The sequence below is a fragment of the Adelges cooleyi genome, unplaced genomic scaffold (genome assembly GCF_023614345.1).
Source record: "Adelges cooleyi isolate 19-005CV unplaced genomic scaffold, UGA_ACOO_1.1 ACOO_flye_CR_arks_rails_tigmint_CR_PRNA_30, whole genome shotgun sequence".
Lineage (NCBI taxonomy): Eukaryota > Metazoa > Arthropoda > Insecta > Hemiptera > Adelgidae > Adelges > Adelges cooleyi.
This window is the reverse complement of record NW_026095971.1, coordinates 18,208,428-18,227,936: the sequence shown is the minus strand read 5'-3', so window position 1 is coordinate 18,227,936 and position 19,509 is coordinate 18,208,428. Positions and strand designations below refer to the sequence as shown.

Genomic DNA, 19,509 nt, shown 5'->3' with positions numbered 1-19,509 from the left:
CAGTCTTGATAGCCTAAATGTAAATACGGCCCTAGACCCTAGTAAAAATAATTTAAACCTACTATTATTTTGTGAGAAAATAGGTAAAATCACTATATTATTTTAAATTATTGTTTATAACATTACACTTACACCATTAATTAATATAAGACCTCTGTTATTTTAATGTGTACTGAATTATTATACAGCTACAATCTAATAATTAATATTATTGTAATTGTAATTGTAAGAGCCAATAAATACAAGTCCAAATTCGTAAATTGTTCAGGAAAAGAAAATTTAATAATACACATTAGTTAACATTAAAATTATAAAATCGGGGTTTCAACTTTATCAAACTATGCAGTTTTTGTTTGCTATTTAAAAAACAAAAATAGTATAATAGGAGTTTGTGATACACAATTTTTGCGATTTAAAGTAACTGTAGTCGGTATACAAAAGCTCTACAAATGACAAAGTGAAACACTTAACATATATTTAATATAATAAAGATTTAAGATAAGCAACATCTATGTATTGCATGTATTTAAAGCTCCTTTTGCTAATTTTAATTCATTATTTAGATAGTGTGGCGGGCCACGGACCCCACATACAACACTGTGGCGGATGCAGCTGCACGCACACAGGCTAGATAGGGCACTCGCCTCAACATGCGGTAAAAACTCTCGCATGTGATCAGTCACCAAAGTGCACATACAAATACCACTTCGTGATCACCAACCGCCGTCTTCAGACACCAACTGGGCAACATTTTGCCTGCATTCGCTACAATAATATAAGATTAACATTCAAAAGTTGTTTTCAATTATTTACGTGATATATTATATTTTTAAGGTACAATTTACAGTATTCGTCTAAAATTAAAATGTTTCAATACATATTTTAGGAATTTATTAACTTAAAAGATCTAGAACCTACATATATGATTATCTTAGCTTTTATCATAATTGAATCTTTTCAGGATCAATATTTTGTAAAAAAAAAATTAATTGTAGGACTCACAATTAATTAAATTTGAAACACAGAAACTTAAATATTAACCGTTTCGCTGTACACTTGTACATGGGACTACCATCATTTTGATAATTAGGTTTAACAAAACTCTACTTTGAAGAGTTAGATTTGAAAATACTATCTCTACCCTGTTCGCCAAGATACCATGCCGGGTTTGCGCCCAACGGGCGTCGAGTAGCCGCTAAGGTCTAATTTCCCCCTCCAAACAACCCAATTGTTCCGAAGTCGACCGATCATCAATAGCTGGTGGTGCTGATGGTGCCACCAATTTTGACCGATCACGACTGTTGGCCGGTAGGCGGTCTCGGAAAGAATTTCATGACTGGGCGCTGCAAATCGCAAACCTGGAAATATGCAAATTGGACCAATTTTCGTTGGACTGCGGCATACTCTCTCGGCGGACAGGGTATATAATATAAGGTTTAAAGGTACAAATAGATAGTTTTTTTTTAATAAACAATTATACAATAAATTAAATAATGTATGATATTTCAAAATAATTATACATTTGTTTAAAGAATATTGCTATAAGTAAGGAAAACAATAATGATGATTAAAAACTATTAAAAATTACACTAAATAATATGAGATTAAGATACAAAATTGTACCTATTTTATACTTCACTAACTAATGCAATAAGACATCACAATTTCGATGGATTACATGAATAATCGTTACTAACCTAAGCATGATAAGCACAAGAGAATGAGAATTTTAGAGTAAAGGAACATTATTTTTTCTTGGCATTGCTTCTCCAACGAACACTGAAATACATGTGCATTGGCAAAAGTACATCAGATTGCCGGAGTTTTCTTTGGTAATCATATGTGGAATGTATGCTAGAATAAAAAAATTATACTTATAAGCCAATATTTAGAGCGAGAGATAATAGGGAATATAGGAAATCTAACTACGTCAATATATTTGTTTGAGCAACTAAGGTTAACTAAACATTACCAAAATAAAACTTGTATGTAGACTCCATAGCCTGCAAATACATGCCACCAGCTATGCATTTGGGTAAATGGTTGAAGGTAAACTGGAATCTGTTCTCTTAAAGATCTGTAAAAATTGGTTTATATATTAATAACAGTTTTAGTGTTAGCTAATAATTATATACTTATGTCAACATTTTACAACAAGTATGTAAAACAATCGATTCCAATTTTAGGGAACAATTAATGAAATTGAGGCTTAGACCCTTACTAACGTCCATAGAGCCCCTGGGTAGTATAAATTCCTACCCGACCAACTCGAAACAGATACGAGTCTCCCTAAAACTTGATTAATACACAATCACTAAAAAAATAGAAAAAAATCACTACTTTTTAGTCTTTACCCTTAAATCGGGGTTTTTTTTACCGACATGACAATTTTACTTCCATTATACAATACATTTAGGATTTTGTTTGTATAAATATGTTTATACATTGACGGTTGAGCACACATTTTAAGAAAATCAGTGTCATTTACAAAGGTTTTAGATTAAGATTTCTATGTTTAAGTTTATTTTTAGAAAAAATCTTATGACGATGATGACTATATTAAGTAAATTAGGTTTATTTAACCATTACGTTCAAGAACATTGAATGCCACCATTTCTCTTTACAATTTCACTTAACACATGTGTGTATCTCCATACATACATATTTATTATTTATATATTTGTCTATTATAATTAACAATTTTTAATAATTATAATGTTAGTTTTCTCGACATTATTACTAATTATAAAATGTTAATGAGGCAAAGGAGAAAGTTAAAGCTATCAGAAATTTTTATCTAAATCTAAAATATCTAGATAAGTTTAAGAGTTATTATCTACCATTTTAATGAAAACTGCATTTTTTACATGTAAATGAAATTGCGAAAAAAATTACTCAAAGAATCCATTTAAAGTAGACCTAAAAGACTGAAATATAAATATATATATTTATATTTTGTTAACATACTTCTACTTCTGTTAACACTAGAATTCTCTAAAAAGGATGCGAAGAGATTTTAGAAGGATCTAAAATTAACGTGAACTTTACAAGGTCAAAAGTTTTGCGAGTGATTTGCACCTGCAGTAATAACAATTCTTAAAATCCTTAATGTTGTGACCACACTATTTTTTTGAAGTTATGTAACCATTGTATAGAAAATATAATATTACAGATATAGTACCTAACTATATAAAAAAAAAAAATTGCTTGGATTTAAATTAGAGATTGTAAGTAAATAGATTGACTTACGTAAGATTTTTGCAGAATATGTTATCAATATTCCACAGGAAAAATCCAAAGAGATATAAAGCTAGAGCAATTATAAACATCTTCTTACAAACAGCACATTTAAATTCTAATATTATTTTGATTTCTTGTACTAATGATATAAAGACTAATACACCATAGCAAGTATGTTGCAATAATGGTTGTGGCCATGCAAGATAAATGATTGCAAATGCAAGACTTATCGTTGATAATACTAATAATAATAATTTATTTGGTAATACAGTCTTAGACTTGGTGTCGTGTTTTACAATTGACCTGAAACGACAATAAACATATTTATTTATTAATATTAGGTATTATTACTTTAATAAATAAGTACACTTACAAACAATAAATACAGTAACATGTTCCCCAAACCATTGGTAATTCATCAAACAGCTGCATTTCATACAAAAGTGTCATATGAAATGCCCAACTGCCAAAACCAACAACTAAATAATTCAAATATGGATTAAAAATAAATACAAAACAATAATTATACAACAAATAATTTATCATTTATATGTAATCCATTAGACATACCCACTATGAACAAATAGCAAAACAAAAATCTAAGAGCAAATTTCTGTTTTCGCATATCATAAATACCCCATAGGGGAGGTATTATCATCATTAAATTGCTTAAAGTGTTCCCTAACAAATAAAAAACATAAAAACTTCCATTAATTTTAAACTATATATAAATATTCATATTAAATATTTCATCTTACATAATTCAGCAATGTAATAATTCACTTCATAATTTTTTTCACACCAATCAATTGTAGCTGTTGGTTGACCCCAATAGCCTACTTGGTTTGACTCACTAATATTCATTTTGTAGTCCTATAACTTTTAAAACAAGAATTAATTATTAGCTTAAGACCTTAACTAGCAAACAAAGAAAAAAAAACATTAGCCAATAATGAAAACTAATTAACAAATTAATGTTAACACAATTATATTATTTTATCTTAGATTAATTGAATTGAATTACATTTTTAGTATAGTAAAAAAATAATTTTTGTCTACAGTAATAGTCTAAAAAGCGTAACATCTGTTTTGCAGAGTGACCGAGTGACAAAACACTCGGTGACCTGCTGTCCTATAAAGGGGCGGGTGGGGGCAAGTAATCGCTTCATTAGGAACTATATTACTCTCTGATATTAAAAATAATAGGGGGTGTCCGTATAGTTGATAATTCACAATATGTGATACTTAGCAACGGTAATTTTTGTTTTAGATACACACTTTGCTGAAAATGGTGGGTCGAATAATTTGATTACAGAAGACACATTTGCTATTATGTATATTAGGTCCTTCTATGGGTTATAAGTTTTATAAATATTTTCAAATATTATTATTTGGTTTTGCGCTCAAACAGGCAGACAGAGAGATTTAAATAAAAATTTCAAACAAGTGTTTTTTTTAAACTAGTTTAAAATTTATTTGTAACCCATTTGCTGAGATCTATCATAAAGTCAAAAATAATGACCACCTTTACATAATATAGACAATATAATATTATGTTATATTATTAATATAACATTGTTATACTTATGGCCTAACCAAATTTTCAAACTAGACCAGGAAATCTAAATTATCAAACATACATCGTTATAAATTATAATATTATATCATAAAAAATAGTTCCATAAGATCAATGTTAAAATAAAATGATTTACAAATATCTTCAAACTTTATACATTATTATTAATATTTCGTTAGTTTCATTTATTTCTAATGAATGTAAAAACGTTTTTTTATTTTATTTTCTTATTAATAAGAATAGTTTAAATAAAAATAGGAGTGAATTTTAAATATGCACTTGTTTAATTTTTAAATTTGGTATGTAGTTGACATATTATTAGTATACTAAAATTAATTTAGTAATAAATCAAAAATAGTTTTTTTAAATGGTTATTTGCCAGAATTGCCTTTTCCAAAATATGGCTCATCATTCTACATTTACTACTCCAAATAAGAAATATTACTTATAATATAATTAATTACTATCGTTATTTACAGAAACCAACACTAATCTCATAAAACTGACAGCAAAAGTTATGTTAGGGTCTGTTACTGATTAAGTAAATATCAGATGAATCGCGTATAAATGTTTTTGATTATTATACTATACTTACATTATAAGATATTCTTAAAGTATATTTCACTAGAATAAAAATACATATTCCAAATGTTGAGCAAGTATAAAATGCATTATAACTGCGCGATATGCTTATTCTTTATAAACAAAAAAAAAACACTACATTTTTTAAAGATTCAAGTGTTGAGGCTAAAGAATTAAGTAATAACTTATAACTAATAACTACTAGCTCAAAAATGTATAAGTACAAGAGGAAAAATGATTAATATTAGGTGTTAAAGAAAACACCTTATAGGAATAAGGTGTTTATTATTTAGGGTTATTATTATTATTATGGATAATAATAATAATAATATATTCATTTAAAATTTTGCGAAATTGTATTGACAACGATGTCATTGGCTCATGCAGTTATACCACCATAATTATTTGTGATAACACTTGTTCCTACGACCTACATGTTTTACAAACTCCTTCACTTTTCCTTTGGATCAGTGAACGATCAGTCGGGTTCGTCAATCTTCACTCATTGCGTATTTTATAGTTTTGTTTACTTTTTAAGGTAATAAGTAATAACGCTAAAACCTCTAATATTCGTATTTTCGGTTTCTAAATTATTTATTTGATTATATTAAACTATTATTTTTTCTTTAAGAATTCTTCACCGACGGAAAAAGAAAAATTTTTGAAAAGTAAAAAAGTAGGAGGAGTATGCTCCTACTAGCTGAATAGCGCGCTCTGGTGGAATCCATACGTCTTTGCTGGAGCTCATTTCTGAAAACAACATAATCGTAAAAGTTGGGTATCGGACGTCAGCTCACGTGCACGCATATCACAGTTTTTGCCGCTCGGCCTTAAATTCCCTAAACAACCGTCAAAAATGGCCGTCACCGTCCACGTATGAACATCGACCCATTTGACATTTATACCGTCCCTAACGCAATCATATAAACAGCATCGTTTGTTTTAATTGATTGCACACTCGGTGCTCTAATGCATATCGAAAATAGTGGTTTTCACAAGTTCAGTTGTTAACGATCCCCAGGCATGACTATCATTGTTTTTCTTATTGATACCTCGGCGTCTATGTGCCAGAGGACCTACATGGGAGGAAGGCCGACTCTTTTGGACATAGCCAAAGGAGCCGTAGAATCATTTGTCAAGGTTTGCACGACTTGTTTTATGAATAACTGTTACTGAATTTATCTCCTTCACATAATTTATGTTTATCCTTGATGATCATGTATGAATTTTTAAAGTTCAAATTTTTTTCATATACCTAGGTAAGACAGAGATCATCAGAGAGCCGAGGTGATAGGTATATGTTGCTGACCTTTGAAGAACCTCCAGCTAATATAAAGGTAACCAAATTTTCATTTTTACTGCATAAAAAAAGTTATACATTTTTATTTTGAATAATATTTATTATTAAATAAATCACAATTTGATTAATTTTTAATTACTATTTATGAGCTTTGTCTTTTATCATTTAATGGTTCAAAATTTATAAAATAAATTGTATCCATGTATTTAAAAGGTGTCTTACCTGTATAATATGATTTAAGCCAAGTCTTCAATCATACTATACTTTATTCAACTTAAGATTTAACGGGTGTTGCGCATGCAAACTTGAGTTGCTGAACAACCGTTAGCACTTGCCATTGTTGCGGTAACCCATACATACAGAGAATCATAACAATTAATAACATCATATTTTTTTTCATTCCTCGTCCCTTATAGTGGTTAAAACAATAACTACCCAGCTTACTGTGTGGTGTGATAATGCAGCTCGCTCTTTTTATACAGTTGTAGTGTTGTGGTGGCCGACGCGAATACTATGGGCGGGGGTGATGCACAGTGATGATAGCTCTATCTTAAGTTCAATAGAGTACAGATTTAAAATACATATGAAATTACAATATATTTGATAAGTGAATTTAATAGTTGTTTGTTTTTCAACTTTTTAGGCTGGCTGGAAAGAAAATATAGGTGCTTTCATGAATCAACTAAAAAATCTACGATGTGCTGAGATGACTACATTGGGTCATGCTTTGAAAAATGTATTTGATATTTTAAATGTTAATCGAATGCAGAGTGGCATAGATACTTACGGCCAGGGCCGTTCTCCATTTTTCCTTGAACCCTGTATTATTGTTGTAATAACAGATGGTGGTCGGTTATCAAATGCATCAAATGTGACAGACGAATTTAATCTGCCCATGACTAATCCCATACCTGGATGGGAAATGACTAGAGAACCATTTCGTTGGGACCAAAGATTGTTTTCATTAGTTTTACGTATGTCAGGCACACCTACTGTAGAGCGTGATACTGGGTTGGTTGCTAATGATACATCACCAATAGATGCAATGTGTGAAGTTACAGGAGGTATATTTGGTTATTAATCATTTTTTATTGTTTATTTAACTTTTTAAATTTATTTTATATAGGTAGATCATATTGTATAACTTCTCAACGAGTACTTATGCAATGTATTGACAGTTTAGTGCAAAAAATTCAAAGTGGTGTAGTCATCAATTTTGAAAAAATTGGTCCTGAACCTTTGCCTATTAGTGATAAAGAAAATAGTATTGATGTAGATGTAGGCTATGATGAATTTGGAAAAATAAATTTTGGAAATATTGATCATATAAACCATCAAAATGGGGTAAGATAAAAATATATATTTATAAATGATTGGAACAAATCTACTTAATTTTTTAATTTAATAGTATTTTTTATGCTAATTTTGAAAGTATTTTGCTCCGCTCGCTAGTCGTTTAGAAGATATTTAGGCTGGTAAGTAAGTACGCTCAGTACTGCAGTGGACTACAAGTTACAAATCAAATTGTGTTTCCCATAAAGAAGCATTGAAAACAAATAAAATAGAAAACTACTATAGAATACACTGCATAATGCTGCATGCATGTTATCTTAATATGCACAAGCTATAAACTTTAAATGACTATAACATCTGAACTTATTGCAAGTGGCGCAAAATGTTTGCAGATTCAAAATTAGCAATAAAAAACTTCTGTAAAAAATAAAGTAGCATGTAATGTAGGTTTATACATACATATTAGAGCTGAGACCTCGAATCAAATTTTTCTATTATTCGAATAATCAAATAATACTATTCGTATGAAAATAATTTGAATATTCGAATATTTTGTCAAATTTATGTTTTTTTGTAATTATATATCTATATAAATTGTTAAAATCTTATTTGTTGTAATAAGTAATAATATTTATTTAGTCAAAAGAATAATTTGTTATAATTATATTTATTTTGTTAAAAAATTATTAAAAATAGATCAAGGACACCTTAGTTGTCTCTTAATTATTATTTTTTTTAATCTAATTAATCCTGCAAAGAAAATGATAAAATATTCGAATATTTCATAAATCAGATCGAATATTCAAATTTTTTTTATTTGAATAGTCCCACCACTAATATATATATATATATATATATATATATATATATATGTGTGTGTGTGTGTGTGTATATATATATAAATTATTTTTTTAATTTAAAATTTTAGAATAAAACTAATGGATTACCAAATTTAGTTCAACCAAATTCATGGCAAAATTGTCGTAAACTAATTCATGTGCCGAAATCTGCCCAAAAAGGTTTTCCAATGGGTTTTTGGCCTATACCTGAATCTTACTGGCCAGATAACACAGTTAATTCATTGGTATTTTTATATTATTATTTTTTAATATAAAATTTATTAGTTTGCAAATAATCATTTTATATATAGCCTCCACGATGTGCTCATCCTACTGTGAAATTTTCTTGCATTAATCAAGAACCTATGGTTATTGAAAGTTTACCGTTTGATAAATACGAATTGGAACCATGCCCACTCACACAATACATATTGTCAAGAAAACAACCAACTCTTTGTTGGCAGGTAATAAATTTATCCCTTAAACAAAAATAATATACACAAACAAAATAATGTACTTCCAATTTGCATCTTTGAAATTATTACAAAAAACCAATTTCATTATTAGTTCAAATTTATATCCAACTAGTACTGTTCTTTAAATTTATATATTTATGATGCAATGTGATAAATTATGTATTAAGCTACATGTAATATTAAAAAGATAATTTTGTAGCATTAATGTTATTAATGCATTTTACTATTGTATAGAAAAATAGACTAACACATACAACTGTTAGCTAATATGACAGTAAGTAGGATAGTAAAAAGTTAAAAGTTTAATAGCAAATATAACTACCACACCACTATCATATGTATAGGGGTCCCAAAAATAGTGCAACTTTTAACATGGTTGTGCTATTTTTGGGACACCCTTTAGATTTGAAAAAGAAATGGAATTTAAATAGCATATCTGGTCAAAGTAAATAAAATTTATCTGATGTGGCAAAATCATCTCATTTTGTATTAACTAACCATTTTTTAGAGAAACAAAATTAAAATTTTATTAAAACTTGACTAATATTTATTTATACAGTGTTGTAGCTATGATGATTAGTTATTCGGAAGGGGTTTAATGCATTTTAAAAACATACAATTTAGTTTTTGACATTTTTTTAGTCAAGTTAATAAAAAACTAAGTAAAATTTCTTTTTCTGTACAAAAAGAGAACAAATTAATAATTTATAAATTATTAAAGATTTTGATTTTTTCTAATAATTCAAATGAATTAAATTTGGTTGAAAATAAAATATGAAATAATTTGAACCACATATTAATTTGCCTAAAAACTAAAACATAATTGATATTGCCTTAATGTGTTAGGACGTGTTCTAATTAATCTAGGAAGTGAAAACTAATATGTTTACTTAAACTATTCATACTTTTTATTTTTTCAAAAACAGTTTTTTAATTAAATTTTTTTCATTTGTGGTAAAATTGTTTTTTGTTTTAAAAAAAAAAGCTTACATACTAAAACTATCAGCTCTGAATCAAGGCTAAAATGAAGTTTTTCAGTGTTTTATTATATTTTTGAATATTTAGAATAAAAACTTTTTTCAATTTTTCTGAAGAAAAAAAAATAGGATTTATTTCTAGTTTTTATTTTTATTACCTATTAATACGTGTATAATTTGTTTTCAGGTTTTTGTTGCAAACAGTTACAAAACCCCAGAAATTATGCATCCTTTTGGTTACCTAAAAGCAAGTACTACACTGTCTTGCGTTAATCTTTTTGTTTTACCTTATAATTATCCACTACTATTACCTATCCTTGATGAGTTAATCAAAATTCATAGATTAAAGCAAACTCCAGAATGGCGAGCTCAGTTTCAAGCTTATTTACGAAGTACCCCTGGCTATTACAACGCTGTAAGTAATACTTGTATGTCTAGTATAATTTATTTAATTTAATTATAAATAAAATTGTAAAATTCTATTTAGCCTTTAAGACGTGCTTTAACCAGAATGGGTGTGCCAAATACTGTCGTTACCTCACTCGTACCAGATACTGCTGACAATGCATCTTTAAGCTATTCTGTACTAAGTTATCTAAAACGGTTAAAATCACAAGCAAAAACAGAATATGATAGGTATGGGGTATTAGTTAAAAATTATAATAACTAAATAGATATTTTTATAGCATGTAATAATGATTTGGGAATGACATTTTTCCAAGTACATAAAAATTTAAATGAAACAGTTACTAATATTAAATGTCATAATTATTTCTTTCTGGTAAAATGTGTTCTGAATTTCTGTTTTTTGTTTTTGTTTATAATAGATTATGCACTGATGTCACTAATAAACAAACTGCAAAAACAAATTTAAATATGGCTGACTATGTACGAATAAATCACATATCGTCACTAAAAAAAGATATATCTACCAATCCTCAGCTACAAAGTATAAAACAACAAATTTTTTTTTTTAAATAAATTATTTAATGTTTTATTTTAAAAATACAGATAAATTTATTCATTTGCGTGAACAACTAATTGATTTCAACAACTACGTAGTAGGTACAGCTAAACGAAAAAATGTTGAATGTAACAAAACTGGTGGTTCTGGATTCCGTAATCCTTTCGATATATCTAGAAGCAAACTTTTGGAAGTAGTAAAAAATATGCAAAATAATTTTTCACAGCTTACTCAAACTAAGTTGTTTGAAGATGGTATACATTATTATTAATCAATATCCTTATTTTGTTATGATAGTTATTATTTACTTTTAAATTACAGAATTAATTCATTCAATGCCAGTTAGTCAAATGGGTAATTATCAAGAATATTTAAAACGAATGACATCTCCACTTCGAGAAGTTGAATCTATGCCTGTTAGGCAACACATGTTTGGAAATCCTTTTAAGATTGACAAAGTTTGTTAACTATTTTTATATAATGTTATATTTATGCTGTTATAACATTTTTATTGTAATTGCTATTTTTACTGTAGAGAATGATGGTAGACGAAGCTGATGTTGACATGGTTGGAGCAGGCGGGGGTTCCTCAAGTCCTAGACCAGGATCTAAAAGGGCATTTGATAGTGGACCTCCGCGGAGAAAACCTGGGCCATTACCAAGACATGTGTGTGCATCGCCTCGCCCTAGATCTCCATCACCTGCGCCTTTCGATCTTGTTAATGCCGTTGTGGAAACTCCGCCTATTCTTTTACCAAATGGAGGAGAAATAGGTTTGATTATAAATTAATATTATTGTGACATTAAAAGCGTTATCTTCTAATTTATTATTCTACATAATAAGCTGTTATAAAAAAACCAAGGTAGTAAAGTGTATATATAATGTGGTTGAGTCACAACAAATTTAAAAGTAGTAATACATTTGAAACTGATAAGTCTGCTTTCAACTAAAATACCACCAGTAAAAACAAGTTTATAAAAAACATTCCTATATTATCTTATTTAAATTCTTTTTATATTATTAAAATTGCACTTAAAGAAAAACAAATTAAAATAAACTTACTCTTTTTTGGTTGAGCTATAGTTTAATAAGAATACATTTTACAAACCAATTTTTAAAACAAATTATTCGTTTTATTTTGGATTTTATAACAATTTCTCCAAAAAATATTGTAGGAACATACATGCACAAATATAAAAATATTTTCAGCTGTATTTTGTAAGTATATTTTGTTTTATGATTTTAGAAGAAGAAATAATACCAATTCCAGTTAATGGTGAATGCATAACAAGAAGTATATGCCTATCACCCCCTCCTCCAATTCTGGAACCATACGAGAATCATTTCACTGATGAAACGGAAGATATTGAATTTATACCAAATGATATTCTTACTAACCATGTTCCATCAATTCCAGAAGAAAATTCTGTTCGGCAGCACTTATTAGCAATAAATACAAATGTGAACCAAGACTTAGATGAATTATCTAAACAGGAGTTGTTAGATATTAAACAGCATAACGCAAAAGTTAGAAAACTTTTATTCGTTGAGGTTAAACGTCCTGGCCAAAGTAAGTTGACTTAACATTTATTATTATTGGCGACATTTGCCTTCTGAACATTTGTGAGTAAATTAAGGTGTTAAAACATAACAAAATATAACATGCTATGTATAGTCCATTAAAAATACACGTATGGTTTTTTTTTTTTTTTTGTTACAGATTACACAGCCTTATTCCATTGTTTGGGTACTTTGAAAGGCCCAGCTTCTATTCAATTGACATATGTCAATGACATAATTGCAGAAGCGCTTAGGTTTAAAAGAAAGAAATTAGTTAACAAATTGGAAGAATTTAGAAAATCCTACATGCGAATGTCAGCTGCTGCCAGGTGATAAAATAATAGTGAGAATCAAAAAAATGAGCAGTTCTTATTATTTGTCATCATCTTTATAATTTTATATAATCAACCTCATTTACAATAATTTATTGAATTTATGTGATTACTACAATTTTTTTTACAAAAATTTAATTGAATGTTATTGTGAAAGAAGAAAAAGACCACACGTTTATGAAGAAAAAACAAGCTAAATAAAATGTAGGGATTTTGACGTTCCTTTTTTCTATTAAAGATTTTACGTCTTCGTTTTTCTAAGATTTTAAATTTTAACAACAAACACTAAAACAGTAAATAATATCTTAAATTAATATATTTTTTTTGAATTTAGTTTTTAATGTTACAACATTGGGTTAACTAAAAATTACTATTGCAACAAAAGAATCAAATTTTTGAAGAGCAGCGTTTATAAACTTTATTTAAAAATTCTTCAGTCCTTAGATCATAATTTTACTTAAGGTGTCATTACACTATGTAATTAACATTAATAACAGTAAAGTAGCATACAGGGGGTCAGAAGAAGCTTGGGGCACTTGGAACCTCTCTCCCTTATAACTTTTTCAATAATAGTGCACCACCCTTTGTACCTGTATGCAGAATATATGATCACGAAACACAGTTTATTTTGAAATCTGTGTTGTTGATCGACTAAGTGATTTATTGATTTTTTTTAAATATTAGCCGTACTCAGTTCCAAAAAAATGAACAATTCACACACTTTTTTATCCTACGGCTCTTGTTGTAACAAGAGTTTTATCCTAGGGAAGGGAATATATGGTGTGGTGATTTCCTTTTTTTCTTCCGCGCTAGTCGGGTGGCATATTTCTTTCTACACACGGTTACTCGCCCAGCGAGAGAAACGGCCAGTGACCAAAATTGAAACCACGGTTAGTGGATAGAAACACTGCTGTGTTAATCCTTGGCCGCGACGGCATGCTACATCCTTAACATGACAAAAAATTAAGAAATATCTGACCCTTACACTAAAAATTCCTTTTTAATCTTTTATGTCATTACAATACTTTTATCAATATGAATTGTAATTCTACCATTACAGATTCGCATCTAAGCAGTTGTAAAAATTCACATAGATTTGTGACGTGCTCCCCCCACCTCTATGCCATGACACCTCTGTACTGGCTTTTTTAACAATTTAAAGTAGGCATGTAGCATATTGGGGGAGGGGGATGACAGGTCTATATGAATTATTACAACTGAAATGCATAATAATATGCTTAAAAATGTATTTTTAGTATTGAGGTTGATTTTCTGTCTGAAATAATTTTTTGTCATAGTTACCCATATACCTCAATTAACAATATAATTAAAATAGTTGCTTGTAGCTGTTTGCTGTTGATTTACTAGCACACAGCAAGAATTTTACCATGGTCAAAGTGTAATTTTTAACTTTTGGTGGTTTTTCCTTAATAAAACAAAAGTTTGACGACCTTATAGATTTTTGAGAAAATTGTAGGTGTAGGTTATAACACTATTTTAGATCTACCTTCAGTCTAATTTTCAAACCTTCAACCCTAAAAATACAAAATATAGAAAATGATTCTAGAGGAAAGGGCGTATGATATTTTTTTGTTTTGTCAACGTTTATACGTTAGTACTATGTCTAAAGAATATGACATTGTCATACAAAATTAGATCTAATTCGACTATTTTTAAAAAGTTATAGAGCGCCTAAATATTAAGTTGAGAAATATGTACATTTTAAAGGGGAAGTGGTGAACTTTTTCATTTTTTGGCCCAATAAAGTACCTATTAGATACGATTTCTGATCTATAGAGTAGCTACACGAAGAAATTGGTTCAGCGGTTTAGAAGATATCGTGGGTCCAGACACAAAAACACATCATTGTAAAAAGTTTTCTGCTACGCATCGAAACTTATAATACCAAATCATTTGTTATAAATTATCTACACATACGCCAGTCGTCACTTACTATCGCTAATCCTATATAGTACATTGCAAACACAGGTCTACAGCGAAAATCGTAGAACATTTTTCAGTCATAAAAGTATATCTGCACATTGATTGTATACATTACATGTTATATCGATTGCAATAGTCTGATTATATTAAAAAAATAGCCACCGTATTTATAAAATAAAAAAAATAGCTAAACGAAATAGAACTGTAATTTTTAAAAAATGGAATAAAATACACCGAATGTTTCATATTGTTCACTTATGTAATACACATTTTAGTGTTAAAAACTCAAAAGTATTGTAAATAACTAGTGTAATAAAACAAGTTCTAATCGAAAATAAAATGTTTACATATAATGCTCGCGCTTGTAAAAAAAATCTTTACACAATATTTGATTTTTTATAATTGAACTTAACTCTTGTACTGTTTATAACTGGTATTTTTTTGTGAAAATAATTTTAAACTCTTGCCTAAGTAACAGTAATTGATCCAAAATGTGCTATGGACCAGAATTTTCTTATCGTGGAAAGCTTTCAAACCCATTGATATAAATTTCGTTTCTTTTAATACTGTATAATTTACTGATACCATATTTTCTATTTAAGAGAGCCTACCCACCTATGTTTTTTTGGTCGAAAACAACTCGTACTAATTTTAACGATACTGAAACGCGTAATCCGATAATAGTTTTGAAAACAAATATAGATTTTTCAATACTTGCTTGATAGATCGATCGAAGTACGTTTTCAATTACATTGTAATTGTAATTTTTTACATAGCATTTATTAATTAACAAAAGAATTTTAAAACTACCACGAGCGATACCTTGTACATTTTTTGAAGGGATCATAATGTGTTTTTTCAAAACTTTAATCGGAGTATTTTTTGTAATTTATTGTTCAAAGTATACACCTATATGTTTTTATGTAAAAATACCAGTATGCTTTATAAAAGTCGAAAAGTAAATAAATATCCAAATAGCGTATTTGATATGTTTTAGTGAAAAATTGCCTATACAATGCGCCTTAATAAATGTTAATGTTTGTAGAGGGCCTCTACACCTGCGTATTTTAGGTCGCAAACGACTCGTTTACGGTTTACTTTAAATGTTCCTAAGAATACTCTGATTTAAGGTTTTAAAAAATCGTTGAATTCTTCATAATATTTTCAATACATCGATCGTGGCACAATATTAAAGTTATTTTTTGTTAATTAATTATTAAATTTTAAAAAAGTTAAAAATTGCAGATTTTTACATTGAAATAATTTTAAGATTGTGATACCCACGATCGATGCATTGAAAATATTATAAATAATTCAAATGTTTTTCAAACCTTAAATTGAAGTACGTTTGAATTATAAAAGTATGTTTTTGTACAAAAGTAAATCCTACATGCATTATAAAAATTGAAAAAAACAAATTAAATATCAAAATAATAATATAATATAAAAAATATATTAGTATATAATACAATATTATACAATGTTAAGTTTTTGTGAAAAGTTGCCTATACAGTGCGCCTTAATAAATGCTAGTGTAGAAGCCCATTTAACGGATACGTCATGAGGTTTAAAAAAAAAGCTAATGAAATTTATATATAAGATGTTGACTGTTGTACTATTAAGTTCAATGCTTTTAACAAAACTGTGGTCAATGCAAGTTTGAGAGGATGGTATAACATAATATATACACGAGTGAAAACATTTATACATGAAAAAAAGTTGTGACTAGCCAAAACATACAGAGACACAAAATATAGATCTAAATTGTTAATATTGATATTAATATCACCTGTCATAATATTATCATTAGTAGATGCCTACCTTTATATTTATTTTAATAAGTTATAGAAATTAAAGAATTTCATTTTTATACAAAAACTTTATATAGTTACTTTATACATATGTAAACTTTATAGATTCAATTTTATATGCAATATTTATATATATTTTTTTATAATATTAGAAAAATATACATTTCTTAGTAAATGTAATTCAGGCTAAATTAAATACAGAAAATATTCAATAACTAATGTACTCTATACATAATATCACTTCTATAAAAAAACAAATATAATTAGTACTAATTAACAGTTGAATTTAATTTCTATACAGAAAAAATCGAGGTAAAAGATAATTTGCTAAGTCTTTGCTGGGTATATATTTTTTTACTTTTCAGTTTTTACAACATAACTTTAGAAATAGAATTCTAGTACTGTTTTACTTTCTCAAATTATTTAAACATATATTTGTAAAAATAAATTACTCCTTGTTTTAGAAACTTCAATCATCGTTCCAAAATTGATAGTACCTATAATGTTGTGAAACGTACATGTGTCGAGTGGCCGAGCGGCGTTTGAAAGAACTCGCAGGTCGCCGGTTCGATTCCCATGAGAGTCTAAAACTTTTTAACGATAAACATAAATAAAAAAACCATTGTCATTTCCTTCTGCCATGATGTGCCAGTATTTAATTACTGTAATTGAATTGTGTGTTTCCTTTCTTGTTTAGAAGAACGTATTTAATGAAAATGTCATCTTCTTGTTGGGATTATTAAGCGACAATATATGTAGTTCTTTCTATACATATTCCATCATTTCCAATTTTTTCTTTCTCAGTGAAATTCTTTTCTCTTTTAGGTCTAATTACAAAATTACAAAACAATATGAATATTAAGTGACAATTGATGGTTTTTTTTTTAAACATTTTTTTAACTAACTTAATTCAATGATAAATATAATACACTTCTCCCGTCTTCACGTCAAAAAACAGGAGAACCAAAAAACCAAATTATTTTTCACTAAAATTTTAATAATTCATGAATGCACAATTAATTATTACAACTACAGTTACGACGTTATTCTACCATATACGTTCGCTATAATATCTAAACACATTGAAGCATTTTACCAAATTTTGCAGTTGTGTCATTGTTCTACCGGGGCGGCGATATGTACATTATATTGATTATGTCCCCCTCTTACTCAAGGGTCTCCGTCCCGGCCCCGGCCCAGTCCTAGATCCAGTTCCAATGTTTTGAAAATTTCAAAATCGAAAAATTAATTAAAAATCGAATAAAATATTAACAAAGTACTATCATTATTAAAATTAGTTTTAAACACAAGTTCTTATATAGATTGATGATAAAAAAGCCAGTACAGTTGGGTTGGGGCATAGTGGGGACGGAGAGGTCACAGTTCTACAGATTTTATTATAACTAAAAGTGATAAAATCACTTTTAAATAAACGCTTCGATGCGAATCTGTGGATAGTATGTTCAAACCAGTTAGGTATAGCGGTTTAGAAGATATCGTGGGACCAGCAATAATGTACTTAAAATTTAATATTTAGTCTTATGCAGGGTGAATACGATAAGGGTTGATCGTCTGTCTAGAAAAATTTATTGTCATACTTACCCATATATCATAATTAACAATATAATGGAAATCATTTCATTACCTGTTGACTGTTGATTCACTCACATATAGCAACCCAAAAACTGACTACGGCCAAAGTGTAAATTTACCCTATTTTTGGTGTTTTTTCCTTAATAAAAAAAAAAAATTTGACTACAGACTTTCGAGAAAATTGTTTATGTTATAGTTCCATTTTAGGTCTACCTTCGGTCAAATTTTTAGATCTAAATCTCAAAAACTTTGCTTGAAAAAGTGAAATGAAGAAAAAAATTCTATCCCTTCTAGGGGAAAAGGTTTATGATATTTTTTTGGTTTGTTAATGTTTATCGATAGTACTATGTTTGAAGAACAATTCATATAAATTTGGAACTTTTTCGACTATTTTTAAAAAAGTTATAGAGCATCATATTTTTAAGTAGAAAAATTTATAAAGTTTTTAGGTGTTTTTCTAGATTTTGATGGGGAAGGGCGAAGGGGTGACTTTTTTTTAATTTTAGCTCTTTTTTTTTCTATGACAATTATATAAAATATAGCCTTTTGTAAGTCTAAAATTGAAAACCCCTAAAAAATTAATGAAACTAAAATTTGCTTTTAAGTAATATAAAACATATCCCAATATTTTTAGACTAAATAATTTTTTATATATAAATGCACTTAGTTATCTTTATTATTCCTATTATTTAAACTAAAAAAAAAACAAGATATTACGAAGTTAATAAAGTATGTCAATTTTAAAGCCTATTGAATTTAAAAGTAAATAGGTATATTACTATCATTGCAATTTTACTAGTAATCAAATAATTAAAGCGTCTAAGCTTATGAATAATTGTATTATGTATACTATTCCTATAGGTAGGTACTTCCAAACAGTACTTACTATTCCAACGTAGTACGTACGCTTGGCCTCTTTGTGCTAGGTTCGATTGTAAAGTGTAAAAGCACTGAACTGCGCAGTTACCTATGATAAGTATGAATTAAGCCGAACATTTATATTTTAAAAGTTTAAACTTTA

General features: G+C 28.3%; 2 protein-coding genes across 2 annotated transcripts; one reads left to right on the top strand and one right to left on the bottom strand.

The window, feature by feature from the left end:
• Positions 1–1,484: 1,484 nt before the first annotated feature.
• LOC126838343 (alkaline ceramidase 3) lies at positions 1,485–5,659 on the bottom strand. Its single transcript, XM_050572692.1, has 7 exons — positions 5,412–5,659; positions 3,999–4,119; positions 3,811–3,921; positions 3,614–3,719; positions 3,250–3,543; positions 1,973–2,077; positions 1,485–1,854 (listed from the first exon to the last, which is right to left on the bottom strand). The coding sequence occupies exons 2-7, from the start codon at positions 4,102–4,104 to the stop codon at positions 1,746–1,748; spliced, it is 831 nt and encodes a 276-aa protein (XP_050428649.1). The 5' UTR covers positions 4,105–4,119; positions 5,412–5,659; the 3' UTR covers positions 1,485–1,745.
• A 207-nt stretch (positions 5,660–5,866) lies between these two features.
• LOC126838789 (integrator complex subunit 6) lies at positions 5,867–13,409 on the top strand. Its single transcript, XM_050573496.1, has 15 exons — positions 5,867–5,936; positions 6,030–6,538; positions 6,658–6,735; positions 7,342–7,762; positions 7,825–8,042; positions 8,920–9,075; positions 9,142–9,294; positions 10,471–10,698; positions 10,771–10,919; positions 11,111–11,232; positions 11,295–11,501; positions 11,569–11,705; positions 11,783–12,020; positions 12,495–12,818; positions 12,969–13,409. The coding sequence occupies exons 2-15, from the start codon at positions 6,422–6,424 to the stop codon at positions 13,139–13,141; spliced, it is 2,721 nt and encodes a 906-aa protein (XP_050429453.1). The 5' UTR covers positions 5,867–5,936; positions 6,030–6,421; the 3' UTR covers positions 13,142–13,409.
• Positions 13,410–19,509: the final 6,100 nt, after the last annotated feature.

Excerpts from the sequence above, each read along its gene's own strand:
- LOC126838343 (XM_050572692.1), bottom strand. The coding sequence starts at position 4,104 with ATGAATATTAGTGAGTCAAACCAAGTAGGCTATTGGGGTCAACCAACA. Across the intron at positions 3,922-3,998 it reads TTATTACATTGCTGAATTAT|GGAACACTTTAAGCAATTTA; the intron begins GTAAGATGAAAT and ends TTTATTTGTTAG. Across the intron at positions 2,078-3,249 it reads ATATTCTGCAAAAATCTTAC|ATCTTTAAGAGAACAGATTC; the intron begins GTAAGTCAATCT and ends CAATTTTTACAG.
- LOC126838789 (XM_050573496.1), top strand. The coding sequence starts at position 6,422 with ATGACTATCATTGTTTTTCTTATTGATACCTCGGCGTCTATGTGCCAG. Across the intron at positions 11,706-11,782 it reads ATCCTTTTAAGATTGACAAA|AGAATGATGGTAGACGAAGC; the intron begins GTTTGTTAACTA and ends TTTTTACTGTAG. Across the intron at positions 12,819-12,968 it reads GGTTAAACGTCCTGGCCAAA|ATTACACAGCCTTATTCCAT; the intron begins GTAAGTTGACTT and ends TTTTTGTTACAG.